We start from the raw sequence: 15,406 nt of genomic DNA, 5'->3' as shown, positions 1-15,406 counted from the left end.
TACTCTGAAACGAGCTGCTGTAGACTCCCAAAATGAGTTTTTATAAAACCCCAATTTCACCCACGTTTGAATAAGATGAACCAAGCATGAGGACATGAGGGTAGGTCTGTATGTTAGGTCGCCAAAGACTTTGTGAAGGTAAGCAGGACTGAGGGCTCCCTTTGGGCCCTCTGTGTTTTTAGTAGAGTGTACAAGAGCACAAGAGCGAAAATTAGAACACAGCCTGCTCTGGCAGCACAATTCTCGCGATACTTTACGTTGTTTTATTTCTTTTCGACGCGGGGCCAATAAAGGCGCGAATAAACTGCTTGCTCCACCTACTAGAGTCAACTTAACCAATAGTATTGAAAGGAATCATGGGGCGTAAACCGTTGACAGTTGACAGATCAGGGGTTTCGCGTTCTTCGGTTAGGCATCAAATTAATCCTTGATCCCTTAGGGCACTTAGGGCACTAGTGCGTTATGAATTTCTGAAAACAACTAGCGCACTTGCACTTCCTTCTGTATTGAATTGTTTACAGCGGTGAGGTGTTACACAAAGCAGGATTTCAGAGTTAATGGGATAAGTTATGTCCAAAATATGAGTCGTTCAAAAAAAAACTCTGCACTGCCACATACCCCACTTTAAACTGCTTTATGGTGACTCGGGTCAAATGTTATTTGTTTAAATGTAAGATACAGAACCAATATTAGACACGTGTAGTGCACTATGTAGGGAGCATCGAGCTCATTGGGACGCGACCTCGGTTTGGTAGCAGGTTTTCCACCCCACTGCGTGTCGCCTTGGTGCTGAGAATTGTTCTGAAACTACAACATTATGATGATTTAACATCGGCAAATTCTACAGTATCGATTGGAAACAACTTAAATTAATCTGATACAGAAGGTGCGTGAATCTACGACTTTATTAATGAACCTTTGTGATGAAAGACAGAAAGGCGCCAAGTCAGCCAGCCATGTTGGCTAAGCTTAACGTTAGTTTATTTACGTATATTAAAGCACCTTTAAACACACCTCCTGCTAAATCTACTCCAGTTTACTGCCAGAGGTTTACATCAATAATATGTTGTTGTGTTGTACACTGCTATTATTACTGCTCTGTGCCTTTTATTTAAAGGTAAATGCTGAAATACGAGCTCTTCCTACAGAGTAATTACAGTGGCTATTGTATAAATGATTTATCGTATTTAATATAAAATTACAGACATTTGTGGTGAATCTATATGGTGTTTTTTATTTTTATTTTTGAAAAATGTATGTTCTTTACCTGGATAATATCCACAGCAACAACAACAATAATAACAACAGTGGTTATTGTTGTTGTAATACACCATTGCACAGGCTTTATTGAGATGATGCTGTAAATATTAAAAGCTACAGTTTTGAGGAGAAGTTCTAAAAACATGGCATAAGGACACAGAATAAAACACACTTTGAGAATTTATTTTAAATTGTCTCACAGTGTTTCTACCTTTTGCCTTTAGCTTGCAGTCCTCTTCACTGGGTGTGTTTTTGATGGTGTAGCTTGTCAACTTCCTTAGGATCCATGTCTTTTTTGGTGAGTCTCACTGATTTTTCTGTTGTTCAGTGACTTACTGTCCTTAAATTGATGTAATTAGTTTTGTGCCATTCCAAGACTATGTTCTCGATTGCATTGAAACCTGTGATGTTCTCAGTACTCAAGTCTTTTCAGTGAAGGTCTACACTTAATCTAATTTTTGTTGTTTTTTTGTACTCTGCATGTGTGCAGAGAGTGTGTAGAGCTGTAATGCAAACTGAAAGCACCACACAACACATGCCAACAAAACACTTTTGGATGCTAAATTCATGCTTGTTGAAATATTGGTGAATTTTTTTATATGAAGATTATTAATCTGTTTTATGTCTGACACAGGGAACTTTAAATTTAGAAATAGATTTCTTCAAAAATATTTTCATGATTTGGATATATTCTCATTCTCTCTCTCTCTCTCTCTCTCTCTCTCTCTCTCTCTCTCTCTCTCTCTCTCTCTCTCTCCCCCCCCCCCCACCACTCATCTCCAGCGCTGGGTGTCAGAGAAGCTGAGTGTGGAGAGTCTGAGGGATCTGGAGTTGTTTGGAGGTGAGTACAGTAGCCCTATGCGCTGTGCTGTTGCTGTGCTTTTCTGATTGAGCCCCAGTCCAGGCTTTAGCCTGTCGTTCTGCAGCCGTGCTGAATGTGAAGGGGAGTCCTTCTAATACTAGTCTCTATAAACACCACTCCCTCTGTGAACTGAGAGTACACATCAATATTTGTCCTCAAAGCCCAGGAACATACAGTGCTGTGCAAAATTACTGTACAAAAGCACCGGAGAAAATGAGATTAAAAAATATATTTATCTGAACATTTAGAATTTAATTGCTTTAAAACAAGCAACCGTAAGTAGTGATTGCTGTTTGTGAATGTGTTGTTTAATCTTTTCCAAACCTATAGCAGTCCAGTATTATTTGAGGTTATCACCCAATACCTATTTTTACTGAGGTTAATAATAAATGATTATAAATGTTAATAATAAATATGAAGAAGAAGAACATTTGGAAACAAACATTGTTCTTCACACTCGCCCACAACACATCTGTTTCTTTTTAGAAAATAAAAATCCTTTAACTTTTACTGGTTTTAGTGTTTATTGTAAATGATAAAATTTTATACAAGTGCCACATTTATGTAGGATATATAATATCATTTTGTGCCTAAGACATTTGCACAGTACTGTATTTCTAATAAGTTCTACAGAAAATCATTCAGTCCTCATGAAATAGTACTTCCTTTCAAGCCATATAAATTCCCTTTAGGGCAAGAATGGACATCACTGGACACAAATCCCCATCATAGTCAGCTGTACATTAGGGCCTACCCATTGTAAAGGATTTGCCAGTGTAATGTATAAGGAGAAAAAGATTCTGATAACAAATTTTATATGTAATATGGTCAATTAGGATCACTGTATAGATGTAGGATGGCCCTCCCTCTCCCAACACTCAGTACAGTGCTTGCCAATGTAGGTACCAGTTAACACAACAGAGTTAGGCATTTGATGTTCAGCTCCAAGCATGCTGAGTGATGTAGGATTAGGAGCTAGTACACGTTTTTAGCTTCTGGTTTGGTGAAACTGTGTGACTGGGTGAGTGATGGCTAACCGGAGGAATTGGCAGTGACTACATTTGTGAGTAAATTGGGTTTAAAAAATATCAAGCAATCCTTAAGCAATATTGGTGCATTATCTTTTGGGATTTTTGACGATAATAAATTCAGGGAAATTTTACCTGATTTTATCAGATATATCGGTCAAGCCCTAATCAGCATTGCCATTTTGCCAAGCTTCATTATTGAAGTTTTTATGATAAAGAGTGATCACATGTATTCACTTAGTCAAGAACGTTGTAAAAATCAATTAGCGCATTAGTACAATTATATGCATACTACATTTCTACTAATTATTGTAGCCATATCCGAACTTCCGCAGAGGGCACTGTAAAAGTTAACACACTGCAGCCCTTGAGCAGAGCTGAGGCCAGAGATATGCTTGCTGTTAGGCCATGAGTTTGCGTAGACAACCGTCTGCGTTGTGACCGTTACGGTTCACATACTTGCCTATGTGCTACGCTTGTAAGTGGAGGCTTCCACTAGAGGGCAAACCAGAGAATGGTGCATGTATTTGCAGATTTGTCTCTGACACAACCTTCTTTAAAGCTTTCTGCCTGCACTGCCCCCTACCGTTTACGTGTGTACTGCACCTTAGCACCAATCCAACGCAGGATACGAGAGGCAGACATGATGCATACACAAACGCGTAGTTAACAGCAAGTATATCTCTTCAAAAAACATTTTAAAACAGAATTGATCGATAATTACCATGGAAATAAACCCAACATTTATCAGATTTGACTGAAATGCTAGTCACTAATATTCACTTCTGTTCACAACTTATTGACACCATTATTGCAAAATCAAGCCACTGAAACAAGTGCGGGTTATTTTCTTTGCTTCTTTGTGTGTAGGTGTGTGTGCTTACTCTGCTGCTTTATTGGGTCAGTTTATCAGTCGTGTATTTTGCAGATACTTGTAAAATGTAATTAGTGAACTAAACTGTTATTTCGGTGCAAGTGATGTTTTTTTTTGATGAATTATTTGCTGGGAATACAGGATAGAGCTACGATGTGGCCTTATAGCCTATATATATATTTTTTTTTAAATATAGGTTGATAAAATAAATACTCAGGAAATAATGCAAGATTAGGCATTTTTTAGATGAGAGTTTTTAGGAATACTATAATTGAAAACAGATTTGACATTACCTTCTGGAAAATGTATAGTTTTTTTTTTCTTTTTTCCTGTTTGCTTTAGTAGGGCTCTCATTTTGCGGCTGCTATCTATGTTGCTTGGATGTTGCATGCTGCTATGTGTTTGTCCTGCTCTAAATGCAAAAAATATCCTTTTTTAATTGCTCCTGGCTGCTTTCTGTTCCTGTGTTTGACTCAAACATTTGTTTAATTCTTTCATCATGGAAAAAACAGAACTGTGTAGAAGTGACAGAAAATTTGCCCCTGGCCAATCCATGCTCTGCCCACAAGTGCATATTTTTTTTCGCACGTTCATAATTAAGATGTGATTTACATCAGGATCATTATTATGACGCATCTTATTTATGTCAAGGTCACATTGACACAAATCTGATTTAGATTATTTAAATTTGTAGTTTACACAAAAACCTTAATAAATACCTGCACATAGTGTGTTTTGGAGCTCTGTAAGCATTGGCCCTATCTCCAGGAAATGTTCAGTTTGAATCAAGGTGATGCCTCGGCCTTCCAACGCCAGGAGTCCTAGTAAGGACAATTAGCCTCCCTCTCTGAGTGAGTAGGACAGCCCAATCTCTATCTAAGGTGGGGGAATGTGGGCAGAAACGGATCAAAATGTCTAAAGAAGTTCTCTTCACAGTTAAATGCCACATTAGTTAGGGCAGCTATTGGAGTGGTAATTGCACCCCCTTGTGGAAAACCCTAAGCCTGCTAAACATAAATGACCTGCTAAGCCAAAAATAAACCTGCTTCTGACAACACTGTGGCCTTTTGAATAAATACAAAATTAAAATATAATTTTAAATTAAAAGGCGCTCTGTTTCCATATTTGGAAACTAAATTTAATTGTTAAGTTTCAGCAAAAGTTCTGTTACTAGTTACCAACATCTAAACAGTTTGTGGGCAGAGCATGGATAGGTAATTTCAGGTAAGATAAGGAAATTCAAATTTTAAGTTTTAGGTATAATTTCATTACAAGTGCTGATTGTCTGACATGGGCAGGTCATACACTTTATGTGTGAAATGTAGGTGAGTACATGTCCCTGCACCGACCATGTCAAATAATCTATATTATGCCTCTTACATCTTTTGATTGATGTATTCAAATCTAATTTAGCTACATTAAATTAACCCTTACAGTTAAAATTCAGTTATGTGAAGCACCTGATAACGTAATTGCCTATTCATTTCACTAATATATTCTTTACTATTCTTTTTGTTGTTAAAATGCATTATATATGCCCTAGTGGTGCTCAATTGAGGCATAATGTAACATCATATTTATGGAACCTCATTAAACACAAGTTATTTGTGTATCTGTGTGTCTTTTGCGTCATTTACATGATTTCTCTACCCAGAGCAAGCTCAGGCAAGCCCACTCAGGAAAGTAAGTGTGGGATCTCTGTTACTGCTTTTGTAGCCTGTGGATGGCTAGGTGTGTGTGTGTGGGGGGGGTGTATGTATGGATTTGATATTTGGATGTATGAGCATGCAGGATGTGTTTGTTTGTGTGAACATGGTTACGCATATGTTAAAGTGTGAATGAATGAGGCTGTGTGCTTCTGTGCATGAACTCATCGTGCTGCTGTTTGGTTCCATGCGATTACACTCATCCCTCACCTAGCTGCTCTCACACAGTTATGAGTCTGGAGGCCATTTACAGGGACCAAGGTAGAACAGAAGAGCCTTGTACTTCATAGAAAAGTGCTTCTGTGAAGAGGAAACCAGCCTGTACTTAAATAGCAGGGAGAGTTAGGCCTTAGTAGTCAGGTTTTAGGATACAGACAAGAAATTTGTTGTTATTTAAATTATTCTGAATAGGTTTTGCAGTTGTAAGCATTCAGACAATAAAATACATCTTTAGATTTTTAGGCTATGGAAAGTGAGAGCTTTTGCCAAAAAAATCAAATCTAATTTGTGTATATTTTACCCATATTTTAAATGTAAAATATAATTCCTATGTAGCTGCAAAGCTAACATATATCTGAAGTCTATGACTCAATCCCACCAACATGAGCGCTATTATAGCACATGCAAACTGTAGTGTGTCAAGTGAAAATAGCTCTTTGTGTTTTTTTTTTTTTGTTTTTTTTTTAATTATTATTATTTATTTATTATATAAATGTAGTCTTTGCCAACTCCACCCATTTGCTGCCCTCTACCGATCACACAGGGTTGGCAAGTTAGGTGGGTGAAGGCAGGATTCCAAACACTTGGACGAGAACATTAACTTTACTTAATACATACTTGCACTAGATAACATCCTACTGAGATATTGGGGGAAATATTATGCTGCTCTATCCGCACAGAGAAAGCAAGGACAGTTCTCTCTTGGGCTTCTGACTACAGATGGTGGTGGCGTAATGATTCATTTTGAAGGGACAGTTATAATCAGCGGTGGAGCAGGTAATACTGTAGTTCTGGCTGTTGGGCTGTCTTTAATGTGATTCCTTTGATTGCTTCATTAGGACTGTAACTACAGTTTAAAACTAAGTGAGTTTGTGTTGAGTGTTGTATCTTCACCTTTGTGATGGTGTCTATTGCTGTTGTGCTGTAGACTGATAAGTGATGGACTTGTTGGGCTAATGCAGTGCTGGCTGTTTGTGATTAATCTGTTGATGCTAGGAAAGTGCTCAGTGGTCTTTTTTGTCATTGATCGCTTGAGCATGTTAGGTGGGATGGCATTTCATGTGTCCAAACAGAAACACATGGTTTTGACCATCCTTTACCCTGCGGTGTAAACACTGCGCATTAGAATGTACTATGGGGAGGTATTTCTCAAAGCAGGATTTCTGATCTTGGCCAGAGAAATTACACCCCATTACAGACCCTCACTTCAGGCTTAAGTTTTCTGGCCAACTGAGACATCTTTCTTAATGACACACCCTTCTAATGTGTCCAAAAGCAAAATGAACTACTTAGCAAGATAATCCCAGATTGGACGATTGTTCAAAAGGAAGATGCTTGAGAGACTTTACTATTGGACACACCTCCACTTAGGGTTAAAGATTTCGATTTAAATGAGAAATCGTGCATTTTGATACATGTCAAAAGCAGAACGACAGACTTATATTGATAACTTAAAGGTGATATTCACTATTTTAATTAAAGAACAATTCATACAATTCAGAAGGTGTTTAACCATTTGCTGCTCTCCAGTCTGTTTGTGTGCTTGAAACCGGTATAATGTGTTTACAGAGCCCTAGAGTCTGTAAATGGGTTAAAAAAACAGCAGAGAAAAGGCATTGGATTTTTTAGACAACAGAGAGAACTCCAAACGTTTAAAAGCATGAACCGAGATGACGATATTGTTCTATTCCTGCTTCATGGGTGGATAATATTGACTTATTTTTGCTGATTCAGGTTACTTAAGGTGGGACTGTCTCCAGATTCAGGAGACAGCTAACTGCATTACAGTAAGTGCTACTAAAATAAACAACTCGAGTTACAAATTAGTTTCTCTGGTAATTCAAACAGTGAATAAAAACGTACAGACAAGTTCAACTCCTGCGACTTACATGCAACAGTGTTTTTTTTTTCCCCCTTCCATCATACCGTTCCTCCTTAAAAGACATGGAGCTTCTTAACATAAACAAACCAGAGAGAACAGCATTTCTCCACAATTGTAGATGTCCCCTTTAAGGCCATAGTTAAGTATTGTTCAGTAAGTAAGGGCTCATGGGATATTTGGATAATATTCTGTTGGACAGTCATTCATATCTGGCTTAAGTTATCAGGCAAATTGAATAACCTTGCTTAATGACACACACTTCTGATGTGTCAGAAAAGAAAAATTAACCCAGATAGCCAGATAACTTAAACCTGAAATTGAGGTATTTTATTGAACAATCCTCTAATTTGAACTTGAGTTTTTGGCTGGCTGAGAAATCTTGCTGGGATCTGTCAAAGAAAAAGGAAGAATTCAAAGAGTTTAATTGCTGTTGTGACATCCTTCGTCTTGCAAACAAATCAGAGCAAATGTAAATCATTGAATGCATCACTTGTATCTGTACCTTGTCCTGTTGATTTAGAGCACACCGTGTTGTTGTTTTTTTTTTTTTTTGTAGTGCTTTTACACAATTTCTGTATGACAACTTGGACCTCTGTATATCTGTATCTTTCTCTGCCCACAGGACGTAGTTTTATGTTTCAAAATGTCTGCTGCCCAGTGACTGTTGCATAGTAACACCATACACCCATCTTTCATGCTAGAGCACATTAAACAAACAGATTCAGCCATCTTTTTTGGTTTTTGATTGATGGTTATGTAATAAACAGAGTATCTTCCACACTTATTGAATGCTTTATACACTCTCACAGCCCATCCAGAGCACACTTCCCCAAACCAAACCAGCTATTTAGCCCTTCTTCAGTACTCTTTAGTTCCTGACTTTCCAAGTAAATGTGTTGCATTACTATTGGTCCATTCTTCATGAATATTTAACAAGAGTGTGTGGTGGTTTCAAGTTACAAACAAAGCTAAAACACAACTTTAATTGAGATTTTAAGTTGAAATATATATGTTCCAATCACACCATCAGCAGGATTAAAGGACAGACTGGACATTACTGTAAGAGTACTGAGAAGGGCTATGGAGTGTGGGTGTGTTTCGCTAAATGGCTGGTTCTCTTTTCCAGGCCCATGAGGACAGCCACGAGTCTCTGAACCCTCTCCCTCCCCAGGACATCACCATGGGAACCTTCCTGCCCGACAGCAGTGCCTATGAGCTCCTCACCATCATTGGTCAGCACTGGGGACTCTGAACCCTGACAGCTGTAGGGATAGCTACAGAGTCTAAGACTATATCTGTGTTAACATCATAACCATGGAAAGCAATGTCACTAAGTAGCAACACAGGATGATGGTGGAAAGCAGTGTCTGGCCATCTTTGCTGACATGATGACATCTCTAAAAGTACAAATGTACAAGATACTACACTGTACAAGATACTATAGTGTCGTTTTCTAGTGCTGTCATTTAAAACTTTCATTTAGAGACAGCACAACACATGAAATTAACATGGAAGTTTAGGAACTATGTCAAAATGATTTTGTTGTTTTGGGAAAACATCCCACTGTAGCTGTCCCTGCGGGTGTCATTGCTTTACGTGAAGTCTTTATAATCTCTCCTCGTACTCTAGCTCTTACAGCATAAGTTTAGCCACATAGGCACATATGTAGGACATTTCCTCCATGATTATATTGATGTAGACATAAATCTCCAATTAGGGAATAATGATTTGTTTTGAAGTAGGCTTCAACTTGATGACATTTTCTTCACAATTTTATGTTTGTGTTAAAATGGAAATTGCCAACATTTTATTAAAGGAATATTTTTCAATTTATTAATTCTGAATATAAAATAATGATTTTAAAATTCTAAATGTGATGCTTTCACTAGAAGCTAATTTAATTTGCTTGTGGTTTTAGACAGACTATGACAAAATCCTGAGCATGACAGCCTATACAATTGTAGTGTCTGTGCATGTGTAGGTCATGGTCTGGAGAACCTGATGACAGTGAACCTGGCCCGGTACAAACCCACTGGAGAACATGTTGCTATCAGACGGATTGATCTGGAATTCTGCACTAACGACATGGTCAACTACCTGCAGGTCAGTTCTGATACACTCCTCTTTCCCTAGTGTCATAAAAATGCCCTGAATGTTTAGTCACTCTGCCCATCCCTTTTTGTTAGTCATATAACCAGCTGGAACAAAACCCTGTAGAGTAGATATAGACTGGAACAGATTATAATGCAATGTGTTTTTATATATATATATATTTATATTTATATTTATATCTCAGGGAGAGCTCCATGTCTCAAAACTGTTCCACCATCCCAGCATCCTCCCGTACAAAAGCATCTTCATTGCAGAGAACGAGTTATGGGTGATCACACCATTGATGGCCTACGGTGAGTAAAATGGGTCACATGTCTAGGAACCGCTAGAATATACAATAGTTTGATTATGAGTTGGTAGCTGAAGTGTTTTGGGGGTTTAGGATGAATTTAAACAGTTTGTATGTGGTCTGCTTGTCCAGGCTCTGCACGAGATTTGATCAGCACTCACTTCACTGATGGAATGAGTGAACTGACTATCGCCTACATCCTGCTTGGGGTTCTCCGGGCTCTGGAATACATTCATCACATGGGATACGTACACCGGTGAGAAACACAGACACGCACACAGGGTTTTACACTTGCACAAGTATTACCATGCTGTGTCAACAGTGGCATTATTGATAATGTTGTGATAATGAAAGTCGCTTAACCTTCGTACACCATCGGTTTTAGCATTACCGAATACTGTGATAATTTGCCTTATTATCATTTTCCTAATGTACTTGGTGTAGTGTACTGAGTAATGCTGCTGATGTCTTTGCAGAAAACTAGGGTTTAGTTTCCTGGTCTCAGTAAGCACATTTAGGTAAGACTCCTAACATACTGTTTAGAAAAGAACACCACCGAGCTGTTCCTCTGAGAGCTGACAGTTGTCGATTTGTAGACATGATTTGCCAGCAAGTGACAAGCAAAGCTGTGACTAGCGAATTTAGGCAAGAGGCAAGTGTTATAACATGGTGACGTGAGAAAATTAAATGATTCAGCCACGACGGATCCTCAGACTTCTCATGTTTGCACATGGTCAGAAAACCCCAGCCTCAGCTCCTTGAAAGTTTCTACTGCCAGTTCATTCCTATTCTCCAGAGTGGCACCCAAAAAATGAAAGAGAACCTTCAAAATGGCTATTTCATCATCTCCTATTGTGTATGAGGCATCTTTAAATGTGTACAGAGACCATTCAAAGGACAAATAATTGAAGGGTAGAACAAACTACAGGATATTGCTGGTCATTCTGTTATACAAGTAGCTTAAAACGTTGTACGCACCCATGAGCAACATCACAATCTCGGGTGGTGGTACAGGTAAGGTCACTGGCACGCAGCTCCAGTGTGTACATGGGTTAAAAATGCATTAACCAATATCTGACACACAAATAAAATTGTATGTTGCTGTTGATAAGAGTGTTTGTCAAATAAATACCATGAATTTTGCAAATGCAACTTGCAAAAAAACAAACACAAAAAAAAAGATGATCTTTTGGAACTCGAATGTGTATTGTTTCTGTGTGATTTGTGTGTAGGAGTGTGAAGGCGAGTCATATTTTGATCTCAGCGGATGGTCAGGTGCATCTGTCTGGCCTGAGGAGCATCTTCAGTCTAATACGGAACGGCCAGAGGGCTCGGGTGGTCCATGATTTCCCCCAATACAGTGTTAAAGTGCTGCCCTGGCTCAGTCCTGAGGTGCTACAGCAGGTATGCTTTTATAATGTATAATACATTTCTATGTTACTTTATAATACACTACATGTAGCACACAGTTCTACAGCTCCATAGTTCAGTGCTTCAGTATGGTGCTTTAGCGCCTCAAGTGCATGCTTGACATTGAGCTGCTCTAAAGTGAAATGTACTATTGGTGAGTGAACTTCTGCTGGCAACATTCGGACACACAGTGGGTATAATACATGATTTTGTATGTGTGTGTGTTTGTGTTTCACAGAATCTTCAGGGATATGACTTCCGCTCTGATATCTACAGTTTAGGAATTACTGCTTGTGAACTGGCAAATGGTCACGTACCATTTAAAGACATGCCCGCTACCCAGGTAAGCCCATACCTCCCATAAACCACTTTGTTAGGAAATTCCTGTATAATGTTATATGTCAATGATCATATAGAGTTTAATATCTTAATAAAGAATGTAAAACCTCAATGAAAGTTAAAATAAATTGTCTTTATTTACTTCTCCCTTGTGTTTGTCTGTCTGTGTTGCTTGATCTGTATTTTTGCCTGTGTGTATCTGTCAGATGCTGTTGGAGAAGTTGAACGGTACAGTCCCATGTCTGTTGGATACCACCACCATCCCCCCCGAGGAGCTCAGTATGAAACCGTCTCGCTCTGGGGCCGATTCGGGGATCTGTGAGGGCCCCAGTGCTGGTGGGGCTCGCCATGCTAATGGAGAACCTTCCTCCTCTTCGGGAGCAAATCCTTACAGCCGTACATTCAGCGCTCACTTCCACGCCTTTGTGGAGCTGTGCCTGCAGAGAGACCCTGAGAAAAGGTAAAGCTCACACCATGCACTAATTGTGACTCCATATAAAATCTATATGTGCCCCACCAATTCAATTACAAGAATGCACTGTTGTTAATTCCAAACAGTACCTTTCCATATTTCTACACTGCCTGTAGACTTAATTGTCACATTTGAAATGGAATATTACAGAATAACCTACAGCAACATCAAACTTCTAATATCTTATATCCACATATTAGGAACTTTTAAAGAATTTATTCGGCATCAAATATTTTTTTGTTAATGAAAACAGTGATTCCAAGCATCTGAATGTGGATGAAGTTATGTGGTTGTGTGTGGTAATCAAAATGATTTCCCCCACAGACCTTCTGCCAGCACGCTGATTAGTCACCCCTTCTTTAAGCAGGTGAGAATGGCAATATATGACACACACAATGAATTAATGAATAAATAATTTTAAGAAAATGCATTAATGAATGGTGCATGTTCTCTGCAGATAAAGCGTCGGCCGGGCGAGGCTTTGCCTGAATTGTTGCGTCCTGTCTCACCTCTGAGCAGCTTTGAGTGCGTCCAGCCTCAAGACTCTCCTTCGGGTCTGGCCAGTCTGGAATCTGGCCTCAGCCACTTGGATGTGGACGATTGGGACTTCTGACAAGAGAAGGAGGGATGTAGCTGAATAAGGAAAATGGATGAGCTGTGCAAAGTGGCTTGTGGATGAAAATGAAAACAAGAGGATGGTTTAGTCTTGATGTGGTTGGAGGTGCTGAGGTTGGTGCATGTGTTTGCTAAAGAGTAGAATGTGAAAGGACAAGGAGGAGAGAGTTAAACTGAAGGAGCAGTAATGCTATTGTTGCTAATAATGAGTATAATCGAACAGCCACAAATTAACATTACAAAATATGTAAGTGTGATGACATCATAATAGTTATGGTAAACATTATGACATCATAATAAGTATGGTCATGGCATTATAATAAGCATTGTGGTGTCATGCTTATTGTGCTTGTGAAGTGTTTGATGTAGTGTGGTTTGTTACATTGGGGTTTGAGTAGCAGGGTTCAGTTTCCTGCCCGTGTGACCATACTACAACAAAAGGTTTACGTATTGAGTCAATTGGTAATGCTAACGTTGCTCACAGTTAATATTGACCAACTGCAAATTAGCATGAAGAAAAATTCTTGCAAATTAGTGACTACTGGCTTTGGTTCATTGTCGGCAATACTAGCATGCACAGTTGGGCTGTTCCTTCAAGCAACAAAGGGATTCAGGATTCTGTCTTTTCTCTTTTTTATGTTTTGTGTATATAGTTATTTGTAAATACAACTGAAATTGTTTAAGGGAGGACCATGTTTATTTTTTTTCATCTCTGTTGGAGAGGTGCAAAGCCAGCAAATGCCACAGCCTTGATCTAACGAAGCTCAAATTGGCTTTATATGCCTTGGGTGCTGGAATGTATCTGTTGCACCATACAAGGTGCCATGGCAAATTTAAATAAGAAGTCAGATTCAGCTTTGTCTTACCCAAACAATCTGATCACACACACTGGAAAATGCATGAATATGAAACACCCACCATTACTGTTTCCTTTTTTTTTTTTTTTTTAAGTTTTACAGAGGTGGTTAGGGGAGTGTTTGGGTGCTGAGTTTTGTGCACTGTTACTGACAAGTGTTATGTGTTTTTGTAATGAACTGAACAACACTTTCTTGTGAATGTCTTATAGCTTAGTACCGCTTGCTTCAGCACTGAGCTATGTTTACATTGACATACTGCATGGCCTTCTGAGCCAATGCCTTCGTCTTGCTGCTTGTGGATTTACTCTGAAAGATTCAGACAGATCTGAGTTGATTCAGTCACCTCAGAACGAACAGGGTTTAATTGTTTGTTCAAACTACCAGCAGGATATCAACCAGTGAAAGGATGGAGACAGAAGGTGCACTTTGACAGCAACAAACTGGTCCTTAAACTCAGTGTGAAGTTTCCATGCTCTTTCCTGTTGCACACCAGTGTTTGGAGAACTTAATAAAGAGGAAACCTCATTGCTCACACGGTGCTGTTAAAGATGTGTGCCCATCAATGTCTCAACCATTTCCTTCCATAATGAATGTTGTTAATGCAATGATTTTTTGTTTGTTCAAGAGAAGCAGCAACTTTGGAAAGATTTCAGTAGACACGTCTGTGTTGAGCTTCTCAAATGTTACATATTGGGAGGAAGATAATAAAGGCTTTAAAAAATCTCAAGTGTCTGTAAGGAATATTTATGTAACAGGTTGGATCAGGAGGATCTCAGTGATATAGATGGCACTCATTAATTGTTAGGTTGAAGACTGGTAGATTAAATGGAGTGGTGTTTTTTTATTTCATTTGAGAGTATGTTAGTTTAAAAAGCACAGCTACTGATCTAGAGATTTAAAACGCAAGACAGATGAATCTATGTTTTTCTACGTACAGGGGTTGACTACTGATCTAGAGATTTAAAACGCAAGACAGATGAATCTATGTTTTTCTACGTACAGGGGTTGACTACTGATCTAGAGATTTAAAACGCAAGACAGATGAATCTATGTTCTTCTACATACAGGGGTTGACTACATACAGATCTGGTGACTGTGCAGGCCATGGGAGATGTTCAACTTTACTTTCATGTTCATCAAACCAATCTTTCACCAGTCTTGCTGTGTGTATTGGTGCATTGTCGTCCTGATACATAGCACCGCCTTCAAGATACAATGTTTGAACCATTGGATGCACATGGTCTTACTGGTGCAATGTGCAATTAATGAAGTTTGGCCACCAGGCTGGTCCAATTTAGCCATGAAACCTCCCACATCAAAATGACAGGTGTTTCAGTTTCATTGTCTAACCCCTGTATTTCCCACAAGTGCATGCACAGTGGACTCTTAATACTAATAATCCAAACTTAATACTAATGCTTGACCCATACAGGGAGGGGGTGCTTGTGGCAGTGTTTACTAGCTTGGTTTTAGTCCCTACA

The 15,406-nt window shown here is 38.8% G+C and overlaps 1 protein-coding gene across 4 annotated transcripts; it reads left to right on the top strand.

Moving 5' to 3' along the window:
* Positions 1-411: 411 nt before the first annotated feature.
* strada (STE20 related adaptor alpha) lies at positions 412-15,367 on the top strand. 4 transcript variants are annotated; one of them, XM_066641915.1, is made up of 13 exons: positions 412-886; positions 1,485-1,558; positions 2,044-2,101; positions 7,684-7,736; positions 8,958-9,063; positions 9,813-9,934; positions 10,128-10,236; positions 10,365-10,488; positions 11,465-11,636; positions 11,881-11,985; positions 12,188-12,441; positions 12,778-12,820; positions 12,911-15,367. In XM_066641915.1, exons 2-13 carry the CDS (start codon positions 1,547-1,549, stop codon positions 13,064-13,066), a joined length of 1,314 nt encoding a protein of 437 aa, XP_066498012.1. In that variant the 5' UTR covers positions 412-886; positions 1,485-1,546; the 3' UTR covers positions 13,067-15,367. The 4 variants fall into 4 exon arrangements, with proteins under 4 accessions (XP_066498012.1, XP_066498013.1, XP_066498015.1 ...); XM_066641916.1 differs by lacking the exon at positions 7,684-7,736 and adding an exon at positions 5,679-5,707 and having other exon boundaries at positions 413-886; XM_066641918.1 differs by lacking the exons at positions 1,485-1,558; positions 7,684-7,736 and having other exon boundaries at positions 415-886; positions 12,911-15,365.
* Positions 15,368-15,406: the final 39 nt, after the last annotated feature.

This window comes from Hoplias malabaricus, chromosome 13 (genome assembly GCF_029633855.1).
Source record: "Hoplias malabaricus isolate fHopMal1 chromosome 13, fHopMal1.hap1, whole genome shotgun sequence".
Lineage (NCBI taxonomy): Eukaryota > Metazoa > Chordata > Actinopteri > Characiformes > Erythrinidae > Hoplias > Hoplias malabaricus.
Note: the sequence above shows the minus strand (reverse complement) of the source record. Positions and strands in the feature narration are given on the sequence as shown.

Bases quoted from the DNA above. Each gene is read 5' to 3' on its own strand.
- strada (XM_066641915.1), top strand. The intron at 11,637-11,880 runs GTATGCTTTTAT...TGTGTTTCACAG, and splicing joins GTCCTGAGGTGCTACAGCAG to AATCTTCAGGGATATGACTT. The intron at 11,986-12,187 runs GTAAGCCCATAC...TGTATCTGTCAG, and splicing joins AAGACATGCCCGCTACCCAG to ATGCTGTTGGAGAAGTTGAA.